A 14,765-nucleotide genomic window follows, 5' to 3' on the forward strand; every position below is an offset into this window, starting at 1 on the left:
CATCTAGTACACCCGCCCTTGTAGACCTCTTTGATATGATGTAATCTTAAGTAGTCCGAGTTCAAAGGCTCAATGGCGCATTCACATGAAAGTATCGTTATTGTCGGGTAGGCATTCTATCCGCCATTCTAATGTGAGCAGAACTAACAGCCAGGACTTTTACAGCTGGCATAATAGGCCTCAACACAGCCCTTGTCCTCGCAGAGTGGAGGCGAGGCATTCGTCGAGAGAACGCCTGCAATCGAGTATTAAGATCAAGTTGTACCACATGATGAGATTGAGATATGTCTACGTATCTTGAGGATGTGAGGGTTACTATTCCAGCCATACTCTCCTTACAGGATAAAGCTACCTATCTGGCTAACATATCGCGCAGTTCAGAATCCTCGAGTTGGAAGGACTGTCGGAGGTATTAACGATTCGAACCAAAAAAGAAAAGGGATCATAGAGTTTGTTTAGAGGAGTTGGATGGTCGTTATAGCATGGTGGTGGCTCTTCAAGTTGTTCTTTTGGAGGTTTTTGTCTTTCCCTTTCATTCGCTCTTTCCTCTTCGCTTGGCCTTTAGGTTAAGTATTCGGAGTTTAGGAGTTTGACAGGTCTTTTCGTTCGTTCCTATCCCATATTGCCAGTGCTCTCTTTGCAAGCAATATACCTGTGCTCTTAAATTTCGTTGAGCGTGCGGTTCTGCAATTTCTGCCTGGTATAGCCGAAACCTTGGGAGTTAGGGCTATAGACAACAATAGACGACTGACCAGAAGCTTCTTTCACGCAACCCACAATGATAAACTTTGTAGAAAAGATTACAGAAAGTATTTAATGACTCAGTCCTCGTTGACAATCGAGAATTCTCTACTCTTTTTTTTTTCATGTCCAGTTTCAACAACTGCCATGCCGTTTCCCAGGTTCCCTTGCTCAAGAGGGAAGCACACTCCTCCACAGCCTCGCCACCGGGTTCTAAGTCCGAGCAATCATCCGCGACAAAGAGAGTATGCGCTTCTTTGACACGCGCCATCGCGCGCAAAGCAATCCAGCCGCACATTGGGCGCTTCAGAGACGGAAGCAACCATCGGGGTGTGAGGAGCCTGCGTTCGTTCCGGAGGGACGCTTTTGATCGTGTACCGGGGTTGATAGACTGCTTTTCCAGCTCAGCTCACTTCACTGCCATGATATCTTAATATGGGGAAATAATTTGTACCCTTCCAGTTGTTTGACTCTTAGCAGAGTAGGCCTGGGTCACCCAGAGCTTACCTGGCCTTATTCCCTAATACACGTTTACATTGGACATGGCCACAAATGATGTCGAGTCTGGAGCGCGTTCTCCGGAGCTTCCATACACCGACGAGACCAGGCAAGGCTGAACCTGGCAAATCCTCGCGTCAGGTGAAAATTGCCAAGTGAACGGGAATAAAGAAGCTTCGCAGGGTGAATATATCAGAATATAGTATGACTATTCACACGTTTCTTCGTTATTATCATTCAAAGTTAGGGTAACGCCCGTTTCCCCTATGTTTGTCTGCCTGGGGAGGGGCCTATAAAAGCCCTAGCTCCCCCACCGTTTGACCTTTCTCTCCTCGATTTCTTCATCTTCCGTTTCTTTTCCCCATCCACCAAGAAGGAAATATACGGTTACTTTGCCTGTGGTTGCTATACCTATCTGACAGATGCATCCATCTAAAATTCCGAAACCACGTCACGAAGCGACGTCTTTCATCGAGCAAATGTCCTCAGCCGGTGTATCCCCCGCGTACACCGCTGCAACCTTTGCAGCGTAGTCCCCCGCCAGCTCCACTGACAGTCGCCCATACTTCTCATATTCTGCACTAGTATGGATAGATTGGGGATATCGCAGAGAAACCCCGGGCCGTCCTCACTTTACAACGCCAGTCATTGATCCCGCATTGGGCTATGGCCGATGGGCCTACTCATGCTCAACATCACACGTGTATATGATTACAGCAGACCAGGCAACGGAGGAATGCAGTCATTAGCTTCGTCGGGACAGTCACGAAACCCGTCGCATAACAGACTGAACTCCCCTCTAGCCCCGCGAATGGCGTCCACTCTAGCTCTCAAGACACTGCTGCCTCCGACCAAGCGCCTGTCGAAGAACTCCCCACATTTTTTGGGCCGCGAAGTGCGGTTATGACCGTGCTCGCTTTCGCCGAGGCGAGCCTCATCCTTCATGTTTGCAAAACGTCGAAGGGCTCATTGGCTTGGCTTCGCTTGTAAATTCCAGCATGTCCTGCCCTAGGTTTCTTCCCAAATCTCGAAATCTGTTGTGAAGCTGTAGGCCATGCCTCTCAGCCTAGTGGCTCCGTCTACGGTTACTCTTCTTAAATCCAGATCCAGAATCAACAAGACTTGATTCGCGACGTGCTACCTCCATTGCACGTGAATCCAAGGGGTGGAATCTTCAGCAAGACAAGAATCGAGCTGCTAACTCCGCAGGCAAACTTCGCATCTCCTCCTAGTAAGTAGGTCAAAGAAGATTCCAGACTCACACTCTAACGTCTCGGGGTGGTTTTCCAGGAGTACCGCGTCACCTACGAGTGTCTCTGACATCCTGACAGCCCGACGCCGGCATAGAACCATGAACAGGAGCTGCTTACCCTACTTCCCGCGGACCAAGGTTATACCAGTTGGGTCGCAGAAATACAGAGCTTTAGGCGTCACCGCCGAGTCTCTACTGTAGTCTTTGTTTAATAGCACGGACTCTCTAGTACCTGCTCTTCGGGTGGCGCATCGTGCTCTCTCAAGAAAGCATTGTCGATCTCGCTGAGGTAGTCCGGGGGTCAAATGATTGGCTGCGGGGCTGAGCAGTGGTTGCTTGATTGATTTCCACGTCATTGTTATCTCTGCTCACATACCAGATACGCACACACAGTACAGCGTTCGTCCTCAACTTTCATCTCTTTCTTTCTACACGCAGATTACTTACTACCACAGAACACATCTATTACGCAATTTGGCATCTTAACTGCCGATGTCATTAACAGGGCTCCCCCAACAGTCGCCCCTATTATCTTAAATCTAGATATATACACTCGCTGGTACTCCAACTATATTCTTCTCCTAAAAAGAGACATTCAACTCCGGATCCGCCACGGCCTATTAGGTTTCCCCCTTCGGAGCATCTCCCCCTTTGACCCGCCAATGCTCGAGAACTCAGCGCAATACATCGATCTTTGATATCGCCAGATTGCATCCATACAGACATTCTACCCGCTAGGCCAGAACAAAGAATTCAGTGGGTTCCGAATTGACTTTGCAGAGCTTGAGAGCACTTCGCCAATCATGCCGAGAACCTCGCACGTCAACGAGTCCTTGCCGGCCGGTCAGCTCTTCGAGAGCCGTCCACTCGTAGCTGATATAGTCGGCAATGCAGGCAGTCGTGCGTCATGCGCAGGCCCTATCCCCCAGCCACTCCCGTCAAACAGCTGACTTACTACTACTTTTAGAAGTACAGCCCATCAAGGATAAGGCCCTGGTTGGTGATGATGGCCAGTTGTCTGAAGTATCCGCGGGGCTACATAGCCATCCAAACCAATAACTACAGCACAGCCCATACCAGAGAGGTCTCCGGTGCATTCCGTGTTCATACCACGGCTACTGGAACTGAAGAGGGTCTACACTACTAGGGCTAGGTCTATCCTGGTGGATGGCCTAAATATATTTGGTTCGAACATTTGCGCACGATGCTTATTAAGGTCTTGTTTTGGAATGTTCTGACTTACTGACTACTGCTCTCCTACTGCGAACGATTGAGATTGTCTCGCCACGCTGGCTGTGAGGGAACTGGATATCATGATATGACTATGGTTCAGGAGCCACGAGCTCTTGGGAAAGGACAGGAGGACTATAGGAGACCTTTACACATACCTCGGCATCCTCACTAATCTTGGAACGCCAATTGCTATTCCACCTTGAAGTGCATCCGTTGTGCCCCCAAGCTGGTATGAACCCTGCAATGAGCCGGTTCTAGGGTACAGCAGTAGATGCAGGCGGCGGCAAGTCCCTACATATTGCCAGGTCCGGGACGCATGCCCGGTTGGGAGATGGCACCGGTGGTACAGTACAGGTATGGACGCTGCTCGCTTCCTCAACACCCAACGAGGTGTGCGAGGCAAGAGGTAGCTACCTCAACTCGGGTGCCGGCTGTAAGCAACCGTACAAATATGGGACATTGATACTGACAGCGACCGAAGTATGTTAATATCAAAACAGGATCTGCATACCTGTCATATGGAGGACTCGTTCATGCCTGCTCGCAGCCGTTAAAGTGGCCACGACGGCGCGGTTTATATCGGCTCGATATGGCCTCTTTTGGTCTTCTGTGCCGACGCTGCAACCATTAGATTCTTCTTCGCGCCTAATTATGGCCTGATACAATTATATCACCGTATATGCAGCCACCCTCCAGGCAGATGTTTCCAGGCTACGGCCTTGCAGCACAAACATCCTGAACAGAGGACTACTCTTCCAAGGACCACAGTCGGGGACAGAACTATGAGAGCGCAAGGATAGATCGACTACCCCGGGCTGGAAGCAGGAGGCTCTACATTAACATTCGAAACTTCGTCTACAGCATCCCCTGGGTTCCATCTGATATTGTTCAGAAAATATATCTTCCCTCACTCCCGAATATGACCCGTCGAGACCGTCAATATCTATGGCTCGTCTGGGCTACATCCTTAGATCTTTCTTCCTAACCATACCAGGCTGCAGATAAGATCTCGCGTGCCCTGGGCAAGAGCCTTGGTGGAGTGGTGGGGACCTGCAGGATGATGGTACGTCCAGTAATCCGCCCCCCTGAAGACTGGACAATGATGCTCTAGCATCTGTTTCACGGCACGGATGGTTTTATAAGGCGATGCGTCTACGAGAAGTAAGAGGATGGTAGACGCGCGGAAGCTACTGCTTCGAGGAGGGGGGCTAGAGAGCGCCTTAGCCAGGCTAGCTTCCTGGTCACTCGGACCAAACGCCCGAGCCGGCGCCATCGCCCTTCGGCATGGAATGAGGGCAGAAACTAGCTGCGGCGTTACCTTGGACAGCTAGTCAGAGATAACTGGAGAAGGGCAAGTGGCCACTACGGCATCGTTGCCATAGGCCAAGTGGCCAGGTTCTACGAGTGGGACACACAGACTGGCGACATCTAATGCATGCATGAGGTCAGAGACCTCGATGTCCGGAGGGACCAGGTGATAGTCCGGGGTCTTTTAAGGAGAATTAAAAGCCATTACTGCTAGACCCAGGCTTAGCACATGTCAAAATAGGCAAGTGGCAATTGAAGGTTTCTTAAGGTCTTTACAATCTAGGAGACTAATGATATCCAGTCGAAGGTCTAAAATAGCCAATACAATCCCCACCAACTGCCCTTCTTCGCCGTCGCCATCCCGAACTCCCAAGCGTTCAAACAAGCACTTCAATTCTCAGACCGGTGCTGAGATTGCCGAAGCAGTTAGGCAAAGACTCATCAATGGTCTCGGAGAAGAGTGAGCTCGCATTCCCTTCGACGCCATGCTGCCGCGCAGGAACTTGTTACACCATGCCTTATGGATAGTATAACAAGCAGATGTAGGTCATGGAACCGCCCTATATCGAACACAACCATGCTCGTTGTACAACTCGCAACAGGTGCCCGAGCAGGTGGTGGGCGCTGTTGTGGGGGCGATCCTCGTGGTCTTCGGGCAGTACGTGAAGCGCTAGTTCAAAAAGACAAAGCCAGGATATGCTTAAGCTTGATGGCTCCGGTTGTCCATAAAGTATCACTATCATAATCACCGCGTAATACTGTCAGCCCCGCAATGCCCTACGAGCTGACAGGGACGGGCTTCAAGCTAACCAGGGACTTGATGTGCGTGCCTAACGCCTAGGCTAATGATCGCCCTGCCTCTAGTCTACTATCTATGCTCATGATTGCTTAGGCTTGCTGACGGAATGGCATATGCAGCTATGGAGACCCTGAATGAGGCGAATCGCAGGGCGATATACTCAAGCTGCCTCTGTACAAGAGCGTCAAGTATGATCTCGGTAGCTTGGAAATGAAACTTGCCTGGCTTGTAAAGGCAAAAGGAAAGTTTTCCAGTTCCCAAGAAGTATCCGCTCCACTGCCTCAAAGGAGAACTTGGGGGGAACGGCAAAGAGTATGAGAAATCAGTACTTGGGTACTTATTGAGATGACTATACGGCTGTGTGGTAGATATGTTACGCCTCTTCAAACGCGCAGCTTTCCAGAGATCGCTGCAGTTCCAACGAAGCCGCCTATATTCGCGCTTGTTTTTGCGCAGGTCCACGTTATCACTTTGTTGACTGTACTGGCCATACTGTGCTCCAGGGTTTCATGAGCCTGGACCATCGTGTCATTAATTGGGTGGCTCTACTTGGTGTTGTCCTCAATGCTGTCCGGACCTACAAAAGCGACCTGATTGAGGAAGTTGGGGAATGGTCCGAGGCCCCTGGTCGAGCCAAATCGACTTAGAAACCTAAGACCCGATCGAGCCAGTTCGGGGTAAAAGCGGAATTTGCCGCAGGCAACACTAGAATACTGATGAGCAAAGTCACAGAGCAGAGGCTGCATGCCTTGGGTGAGCAGGCGGAAGACAAAAACAAGAAGGACGATGATGGTCGTGATCCGTGGACTTTCAGATGCCCAGCGGCCCAAGCCCGACACCAGACCAATTTGATCTCCGCGTGGTGTTGGGGTGCTATATGAACTCCAACCGCCGTTGGCCCTAGCGGGAAGTCTGCCCATACAAACATGGGTACTGGACAGCCAGAGAGTCTGCGAAGACCGTGGACCATAGGTCGAGGATAATCGCACCCACCCGTGACTTCTATAGTCCCAGAGAGATATTGGCCTATGGCATTGGGACAATGGAGTCGAACTAGAATTATGGGGCTTAATAGTCGCTGTCCAGTATCGTGCCGCCCGTGCCGCCCGTGCCGCCCGTTTTGACCTTGTCGGCCTCCTAGAGGGGCATTGCATGACAGGATGTCGGGCGTGAAGTGGCGTACCTCCGAGTGTCTGTCAATTATACAGACCAAGAGGGCCATAAGGTCCCTCTCGACATACATGACAAAGTTGGCAATCGATATCTACGTGGCGAGAAATGAGGCTTGCTACGCAGGCTTGGCGTTTCTCACATTGGCCATGGCCGAGGCGACTGGACGGGATTTTCATGGTAATATCGAGGAGCTAAGCCGAGTATTACCAGATAGCCTCAGGGGCACTTTTTCTAAGACACACCAATCGCACCATTGCGATTGTCGAGGCCAAGCGAAGCGCGGCTTGCGTCACGGGCCCGTCTGCCGGCAGACTTACTGGACGATTTTTCCAATAAGGGACACACCCTGACTGAGGAATACAGGCTTACAGAAGGCTGATTACGTCTTGTTCGTGTTCTGAGAGTATAGGTCATTACCAAATGCTTTTCTACAACTCCCAGGTAGATGCCAGGAATGAAATTCAGCCGGTCCAGATTAGATGGGCGCCGCTGCTGTTTCCTCATTACTCAATGCAAGAGGATCAGCAAGTATTGTCTGGAAGGGACATGGCAAGAAGGAGCAGAGTGCCATTTACGCTACAATTTATAGAGTGTGGGATGTAAGGCCATCGCTACCAGCTTCCTCTATGGCGCATCCTTGCCATTGGCGGCAGCGAAAGTCTTAAGGCTGTTTGGGTATTTGATCACTTCTCTATAACTCTCACGTACGAGGCGGAACGGTCCTGTCGACTATAACTTGGCTCTTGCCACTTCTTAAGCAGAGGAGTCCACCTGTTCAGACAGTGCTGATGAAATTTATATACAGCATTTGAAGAATTAGAGTACAGCAATGGATGCTGCTTTGTGGGCTGTTGGCCTGGTACTGTCAATACTCCCAGAAGAGCAGTCCATTATATCAATCTAATGGTAACTGTGCCTGGCTTGTTATGGTAGCAGATACAGTCACTTAGCCATGTCTGCAGTGTCTTGTAGAGACGTTAGAGAACTTCCTGCCGGTCAAAATTCAAGGACGCGCACATTCAAATCACGGGAGCGCTCTAGGGACTATCTACAACTGCTCTACAAGGTGCGAGGCACGGCTTCATTCTCACCACCGGGCCAAGTGAGCCGCCACGCTCACACTCACAGATCTGGTTCGAGCCAGAGTCAAGGCAGAGCCCAAACCATCGCCATCAGCACCACCCTTTTATGGTCATTTGGGGCTCGAGTCGCAGATAGAGCGTGGCGCGTCTTACAGCCAGGTCATGGGAACAGTCTGTATGCTTCGACACCATTCGTTTCCTTTCTTCCGCATGATATATCCCTTGCAGGTTCGAGTTGAGCGACACTATCGTCTGATTCAGGGGGCTACGGTGTCCAAAGAGAAGGAGCCATCAGGTACAATGCCAACATAGCCTCAGGGCCCGCAATCACGAGATGTACCATGGCTGGAGCATACGGAATCCATGCTGATAATCTTAGGCTATTGCAAAGGGCATTGATCTGCCATCCGGCATAATCCCGTGCTTGACCTAGAGGAATGATCGGTGCTTTTTCAATGCCTTGAAGCTTCACCCCGTCGCCGAACCTCTTCAGCCACAACTACCTTCCTCATTGTCGTTCTATCTTACGAGGGCAGTTCAATATGACTTCTTTTTCTTCCGTTTCTGCATTTCCTCCCTATATTACCAGGTCATGGCACAACTGGCTTCTCCAGTTGTGGCGTTCGCTTTATCTGATGGGGGATATATGGGTTGTTCGGCCTATGACAGCATCGATGTGGCTGGCGACAGTGTAGAATGGCTATCCTGCAGGTACCGATGGTTTTGGGTCTCTTCCCCTCCCCGCCTCCTACGGTTACGGCGAGCTTCGTAGGGGACATGCACTCTTCGTCCAAAAATGCCGGGTTCGTGATAAATGGGTGACAGCAGACATCATAAAGAGGTATCGTGGGGAAGAGACGCGTGGCTAGGTAGTAGTATTTGTCTTTCTTTAGGGACGGTCCTTGGAAGGAGTGTTTCACTTGGCTTGATACATATCTCCAATGAACGTGTCCAGGTTGGAAGAGAATCGTCTTGGTAGGGCTGTTATTAGCTATCTCATGAAAGATGATGGATATGGAGCAGAGGGGATGATCAACCAGCGAGTCATTAATCTTAGCCTATATTTGGCTGGCCAGTTGCTCGAGGGCTGGTATTGCGGGCCCCATCATTATGAGTGGTGGCCTGACAAATCAGTCAGTTAGCTGTACTAAATACCTATAAGAATGAATACAAATCTGTTTGCAACAGACAGTTAAGCATCTAACTCTTTTCCAAGCGGCACAACCAACCTACAATACTGTGGTCACTCGCACCAACCGCAGAAGCAAAAGCAGCTTTAAAGGTTGTAGGCATCGTGCGTTGATTGGGAGAGTAGATTTTCTCTGGTGAGGAAACAACATGAACGGGTCTTGTCAAGGTATGGCTTGAGTACTCCGGAACTGTGCTGATGCTGGAGAGCCGATGGGGCTCCTCCGATATTCACCACATCCCGGCGATATATCTTGGTCGTCGGAAGGCTCACTTCCCTCGAGACTAGCGGGATTGAAAGTCTGGGGTTCGGCCCCAGGTTTTTGGCTGATCGTCTGTCAGCTCACTGCCTCCTTGCAGCAGAGAGGTCAACGCCATTTCATTGTTGGTTCTTTAAGATGAGTGACGAGTGAGCAGGTTTTGGGAGCAGAACAAGAAGTTTATGCCTGACGGGTGCCTTGCAGCCTGAGTGCCTGAGTAGCACGTGGGCCGGCGATAAGCCCTCAGCCGCGATTTAATTGCGCCAATCGGGGCTCGGAGGGGCCTCGACCCCGCCCCTGAGATTTTCAGCATTGGGCCAAAATTGCGCCTTCACTGCGGCATTTGGTTGTCAAACTGTTTCATCCTGTCTCTGGTGCATGCTGCTTCGCCGTTCTCTCTCTTCCCTCTCCTCCCTCGCTACTCGACCCCTCCGAAGAATCGAATCGCCAAAACAACTCGCAAAAAGAATGGCTGCCCTCCCTAACACATACGACGGTGAGTGAGCTGACGCGGGGTTGCCTGTACGGTCTCTGGAATAAGAGTGACTGACTCTGAGCGCCATAGGCCCCGTTTCTATCGCCGTCATCGGCGGCACCGGTCTCCGCGAACTCCCTGGCTTCACCCAGGTTGCCTCGCTCAACATCACGACGCCATGGGGCACTCCCTCCTCCCCGATCACCATCCTGCACCACCAGCACGGCGAAAAGACTGTTGCCGTCGCCTTCCTTAGCCGACACGGCGCACACCACCAGATCGCTCCCCACGAGGTCCCCGCCCGGGCCAACATTGCCGCTCTCCGCTCCATCGGCGTCCGCACCATCATTGCCTTTTCCGCCGTCGGCAGCTTGCAAGAGGAGATCAAGCCCCGCGATTTCGTTGTTCCAGACCAGGTCATCGACCGCACCAAGGGTATTCGGCCGTTCACCTTCTTCGAGGGAGGCGTTGTCGGCCACGTTCCGTTTGGCGATCCGTTCGATGAGGGCGTTGCTAAGATTGTGAGGGCTTGCGGACACAGTTTGGAGGGAGAGGGTGTGGTCCTACACGACCGCGGCACTCTTATCTGCATGGGTACGTCTCATTCCTCGGACGTATGCCGTCACTCGCTAACCATGGTATAGAGGGCCCCCAATTCTCCACCCGCGCAGAGAGCAAGCTGTACCGCTCATGGGGCGGCTCCGTCATCAACATGTCCTGCCTCCCCGAAGCCAAGCTCGCCCGCGAGGCCGAAATCGCCTACCAGATGATCTGCATGTCCACCGACTACGACTGCTGGCACGAGTCCGGCGACGACGTCACGGTCGAGATGGTCATGGGCAACATGAAGGCCAACGCCGTCAACGCTAAGCACTTTGTCACCGCTGTGCTGGACGCTCTTGCTGCCGACGAGAACGCAGACCTTATCCAGGCCAAGCACTATGCGGGCTCTGTCAAGTTTGGTCTTAGCACTGCGCAGGCGAACTGGAGCCCTGAGGCGAGGGAGAAGATGAACTGGTTGTTCCCGGGTTACTTTGAATAAGCGGGCTTTGCCGGAATTCAATAGATAGAGCATTGAAATAGAGATGATTCATGACACTAGGTTGCAGCTCCTCACCTGCCTAAAAATATCGCATCAGATCGGCAGCTCATCTACCGAAAGCTGGAAGCTGAAACTTATCGATAAGCTTCCCTCCTGCATTTAACCTTATGTTCCGTACCTGAACACAGCCACTCATCGTCACGTGAACCTCTCGCCTCGCGCTGCCATGCCTCGCCTACAAAATCAAGAAACAACTCAGGGGCACCAGATCCCACGAATCAAGACGACACACTCTATCTCGCCCCTCGAGTCTAGCCCGGCAGATTCTTCCCTCCACGGCAAGCTCCATGAGGCCATCAGCACCTCACGCCAAATCCCACCCTGTGATACGCGCGCCGGGAAATTAGCGCCTGCGCTTTTGACCGAAATCGCTCTCTCCTATTGGCCCGCTCGCAAATGACGTCACAGCAAATTGCGCTATCCCGCTTTGGGAAGTATATGTCTTGCGACGGACCCTCCTTGAGCATGTATCGCGAACGCTTGGGCAATCCTTTTTTTGTTATGAAACAGTGATGGGTGGAGAGTGCTCAAGGGAGGAGAGTCTTTATTTAGACTGTGTGCTGGTGTACTTAAGTAGAGTGGTGGAAGGGATTGTGATTTGGTTTGATATTTTTCGTCTCTCTGCTCGTCTGGCTGACTGACTTCCGTGACCTCCTTCGCATACGATCCAACTCAGTACGCTCGTTTCGGTCCAGTACTTGGCTTTTTTTTTGCTTGCGAAGAAGTCGTCCACTCTCTTTCTACCTACACGGCCATCTAGCCACAGTACGTCTCCAACCCTTCTCCTCTGCTGCTGTTTTCAAACCCAACCAACTAACCCATCTCGCTAACAGCACTCCAACCAAGAACAAAAATGGCCCTCACAAAGGAAGTCGTAATCCTCCTCGTGATCGTCGGCTGCGTCGTCTTCACGCTGTTGGGCTACTCGATCCACTACCTCGCGACAAACGGGTTCCACGGCGAGGGGCAGGACCCCGAGATGGGGCAAGAACAGAGACAGTATATGCGGCAACTCCGCATGAAGCAGTTACACTGGATGGCGAGGGAGGCGAGGGATGCAAGGAGGCCTCATGATGTTGAGACACCAGTTTCGGGGGTTTATTCGACAAAGGAGGGGTATTGAGACGATTTGATATCGGGCTGCATTGCATTGGAATCGGAGGGAGATAGGATGGTATTGTGCATATGGTGCATGTTCATGGCTACGCTGCGCTACGCTACGCAGGTTTTCTTTTGTATGGTGTTCAGGAGCGCTGGAGTTTCGCGCTGGGGACTCGGTATTTGGCATCTTGGGTGCTTTTTTTTTTTCTGATAGATCAATGGGCTCAAATTACAACAATCTTCTCCAACCTGTCGGTCTTGCTATGGGGGCTGAAAACTAAAGCTGATCTGGACCTTTTTGAGGAGCAAGAGTGCCGGTGTCGTTTGCTGCCCCCAACTGTTAAAGGCCGCTAGGGTGAGCCTAACAGGGGGAAGTGGAGTGTGCCGTTCGAGGCCACAGCCGCAGGCCCGCAGCCCCAAGAAGGCCGCTTGTCTTGTGTTGGCGCCGACGTTCTTCCGCTCTCTTTCTCCAACATCCTTGACTCCTTGACAATTCGACAACCCTGCGTGTTCTCGTCTTGGTAGATTTCCATACTAAAGCTGAGTTGAGAGAATTGAGTCTCTGTCAATAATATCGCCGAACAATGGCTTGGTCGCAGATGGAAAGTCCCAGTTTATGACGCTCTCAACTGCCTGTCGCAGCCATGCCCGTCTCCCCTCCAACAGGACGCATCGGGCCACTCAAGTCCCGACGAGGCTGCAAGGTCTGCAAGTACGTTCCCGCCCGACTTTCATGATATCTTTCTTACACGACGCAGAACGCGCAAAATCAAATGCGGCGAAGAAAAACCCAGCTGCCACCGATGCCTCGCCGCCAAATACAAATGTCAGTATGCGGCCAACCACCACACAAACACCACGTACTCCTCCGCCCCAACAACAACCACAATCCTCGACCGGCCCCTCTCGACATCCCCCAACACCGTCTGGCGCGAGCGCCGCGCCTTCGCATACTACTTCGAGCACGCCGCGCCCTACCTCGCCGGCGGCCTCGACCAGGCCTTCTGGGGCAGCGTCGTGCCCCAGGTCTGCCGGACTCAGCCTGCCGTCTGGGACGCTGTGAATGCGATCAGCACGCTGTTTGAGAGTCCGAATCTCTGTAGTGATTTTGTGTTTCTGAGTCGAAGGGATGAAAAGGCGCCCGCGCTGAATCGGCGGCAGAGTGAGGCGTTGGGGTGGTATGCTCGCTCGCTGGCGAAGATCCGCACGCAGATTGAGCGCGGGGCAGTGGATGCGCAGGTTGCGCTTGTTAGTTGCGTCCTGTTTGTTTGTATTGAGACGCTGCAGGGGCGTGTTGAGGAGGCGTTGCAGCTTTATCAACAGGGTGTCAGGCTGATTCTGGATTTGAGGAAGGGTGGTGGCGCGGGTTCTGCTGCGTTGCTGGAGAGCACGATTATGCCGCTGTTTATACGCCTGGGGACTGTCGCCTTGACAATTTCGAGCGTTCCGGCTTGCGATTTGTTTGATCTGATTGACCTCCGCGGGGAGTATAGCTTTACTTCACTTGAAGCAGCTCGCGACGCCCTCATACCACTCGCTTACAGAGTTCTCATGCTCCAAAATGACGCCGGAAGCAATCCCTGGCTCGGTATCGAGACAAATATAACACCAGAGTTACTCGCTACACAGATCACCCTGCGAGAACGCCTAAAGCAATGGCATCACGCCTATACCGAGTTAGCCGAAACAATATCTACAAAGCCCGCATCCCCTAACTCAAATTCACAGCCAAGCTCAAACTCAAACACAAGCATAACCGCCCTCCTCCTTACCTACCACACAACCCTAAACATGATCGTTGCGACATGCCTTACACAGAACAAATCCGTCTACGACGCACACATCCCGGGCTTCCGTACCATCGTCGAACAAGCAAGCAGAGCCCTCGACGCCTCTGCAAGCTCGGACGCCTCGCAACCGGTATTCACATTCGAGCTAGGCGTCGGTCTCCCACTATTCTGGACAGCTCTCGAATGCCGAGAACCATCTCTCCGCCGACGAGCACTAGCATTACTGCAGCAAGCACCGCCCATGCAAGGATTTTATAAGTGCGCGCCCGGTATCGCACTCGCAGGGAAGATTATGCAGTTGGAGGAGGGGTTCGCCAAGCAGATTTCTCTGGACAAGCAAAGGCAATTGAAAGAAAGGGATAGTCATCATCTTCCAACTCCCCCATATGATTACCCTTCCGAAGATGCCAGTCCTGAAGCCTTGGTCATCCCAGAAGAAGCACGCATTCGGCATTATAGTGTCTTTCGACCGCGCGATCAGCCGTTCTTGCTCGGTCCGCATGATATTTCGAAGTGGGATAGTGGGGCTGATCAGCTGTTCATGCGGTTTGCGAGGTATCACCCGGGTTCTGCTTACTGGGAAAGCTGGGGGTTGACGGATGAGATTGTGCCGATGGAGTAAGAGATCTATGACCATGGGAATAAAGTCTTCATCCTTTCCCACACGGTCAACTCTCCCTTCGAACCAGCCTCTACCTTCACTTTCCTATCCCTAAGAACCAAAAACCCGGCAACCTCGCTGAACAACTCTTCTACCCCCTCC

General features: G+C 51.9%; 5 protein-coding genes across 5 annotated transcripts; 4 read left to right on the plus strand and 1 right to left on the minus strand.

The window, feature by feature from the left end:
- Positions 1-6,360: 6,360 nt before the first annotated feature.
- On the minus strand, positions 6,361-6,857 carry BJX68DRAFT_223106 (uncharacterized protein). The gene has a single exon (XM_071038094.1). It carries the CDS (start codon positions 6,749-6,751, stop codon positions 6,377-6,379), a length of 375 nt encoding a protein of 124 aa, XP_070905796.1. The 5' UTR covers positions 6,752-6,857; the 3' UTR covers positions 6,361-6,376.
- A 138-nt stretch (positions 6,858-6,995) lies between these two features.
- On the plus strand, positions 6,996-7,732 carry BJX68DRAFT_223107 (uncharacterized protein). The gene has a single exon (XM_071038095.1). It carries the CDS (start codon positions 7,073-7,075, stop codon positions 7,352-7,354), a length of 282 nt encoding a protein of 93 aa, XP_070905797.1. The 5' UTR covers positions 6,996-7,072; the 3' UTR covers positions 7,355-7,732.
- Positions 7,733-9,855: 2,123 nt separating this feature from the next.
- BJX68DRAFT_223109 (S-methyl-5-thioadenosine phosphorylase) lies at positions 9,856-11,160 on the plus strand. The gene is made up of 3 exons (XM_071038096.1): positions 9,856-10,030; positions 10,100-10,603; positions 10,654-11,160. Exons 1-3 carry the CDS (start codon positions 9,913-9,915, stop codon positions 11,049-11,051), a joined length of 1,020 nt encoding a protein of 339 aa, XP_070905798.1. The 5' UTR covers positions 9,856-9,912; the 3' UTR covers positions 11,052-11,160.
- A 588-nt stretch (positions 11,161-11,748) lies between these two features.
- On the plus strand, positions 11,749-12,397 carry BJX68DRAFT_223113 (uncharacterized protein). Its single transcript, XM_071038097.1, has 2 exons — positions 11,749-11,876; positions 11,945-12,397. The coding sequence occupies exon 2, from the start codon at positions 11,965-11,967 to the stop codon at positions 12,232-12,234; it is 270 nt and encodes an 89-aa protein (XP_070905799.1). The 5' UTR covers positions 11,749-11,876; positions 11,945-11,964; the 3' UTR covers positions 12,235-12,397.
- Positions 12,398-12,856: 459 nt separating this feature from the next.
- BJX68DRAFT_251594 (Zn(II)2Cys6 transcription factor domain-containing protein) lies at positions 12,857-14,624 on the plus strand (the record flags this gene model as incomplete). The annotated part of the gene is made up of 2 exons (XM_071042407.1): positions 12,857-12,924; positions 12,971-14,624. The coding sequence occupies 2 exons, from the start codon at positions 12,857-12,859 to the stop codon at positions 14,622-14,624; spliced, it is 1,722 nt and encodes a 573-aa protein (XP_070905800.1).
- Positions 14,625-14,765: the final 141 nt, after the last annotated feature.

This window comes from Aspergillus pseudodeflectus, assembly GCF_044049435.1.
Source record: "Aspergillus pseudodeflectus strain CBS 756.74 chromosome Unknown BJX68scaffold_1, whole genome shotgun sequence".
NCBI classification, from domain to species: Eukaryota; Fungi; Ascomycota; class Eurotiomycetes; order Eurotiales; family Aspergillaceae; genus Aspergillus; species Aspergillus pseudodeflectus.

What these genes read in the sequence shown, in the direction of transcription:
- BJX68DRAFT_223106 (XM_071038094.1), bottom strand. Translation starts at nt 6,751, where the DNA reads ATGGGCAGACTTCCCGCTAGGGCCAACGGCGGTTGGAGTTCATATAGC.
- BJX68DRAFT_223107 (XM_071038095.1), top strand. Translation starts at nt 7,073, where the DNA reads ATGACAAAGTTGGCAATCGATATCTACGTGGCGAGAAATGAGGCTTGC.
- BJX68DRAFT_223109 (XM_071038096.1), top strand. Translation starts at nt 9,913, where the DNA reads ATGCTGCTTCGCCGTTCTCTCTCTTCCCTCTCCTCCCTCGCTACTCGA. An exon ending in CCTCCCTAACACATACGACG is followed by an intron (nt 10,031 to 10,099) that starts GTGAGTGAGCTG and finishes TGAGCGCCATAG; the next exon opens with GCCCCGTTTCTATCGCCGTC. An exon ending in CGGCACTCTTATCTGCATGG is followed by an intron (nt 10,604 to 10,653) that starts GTACGTCTCATT and finishes ACCATGGTATAG; the next exon opens with AGGGCCCCCAATTCTCCACC.
- BJX68DRAFT_223113 (XM_071038097.1), top strand. Translation starts at nt 11,965, where the DNA reads ATGGCCCTCACAAAGGAAGTCGTAATCCTCCTCGTGATCGTCGGCTGC.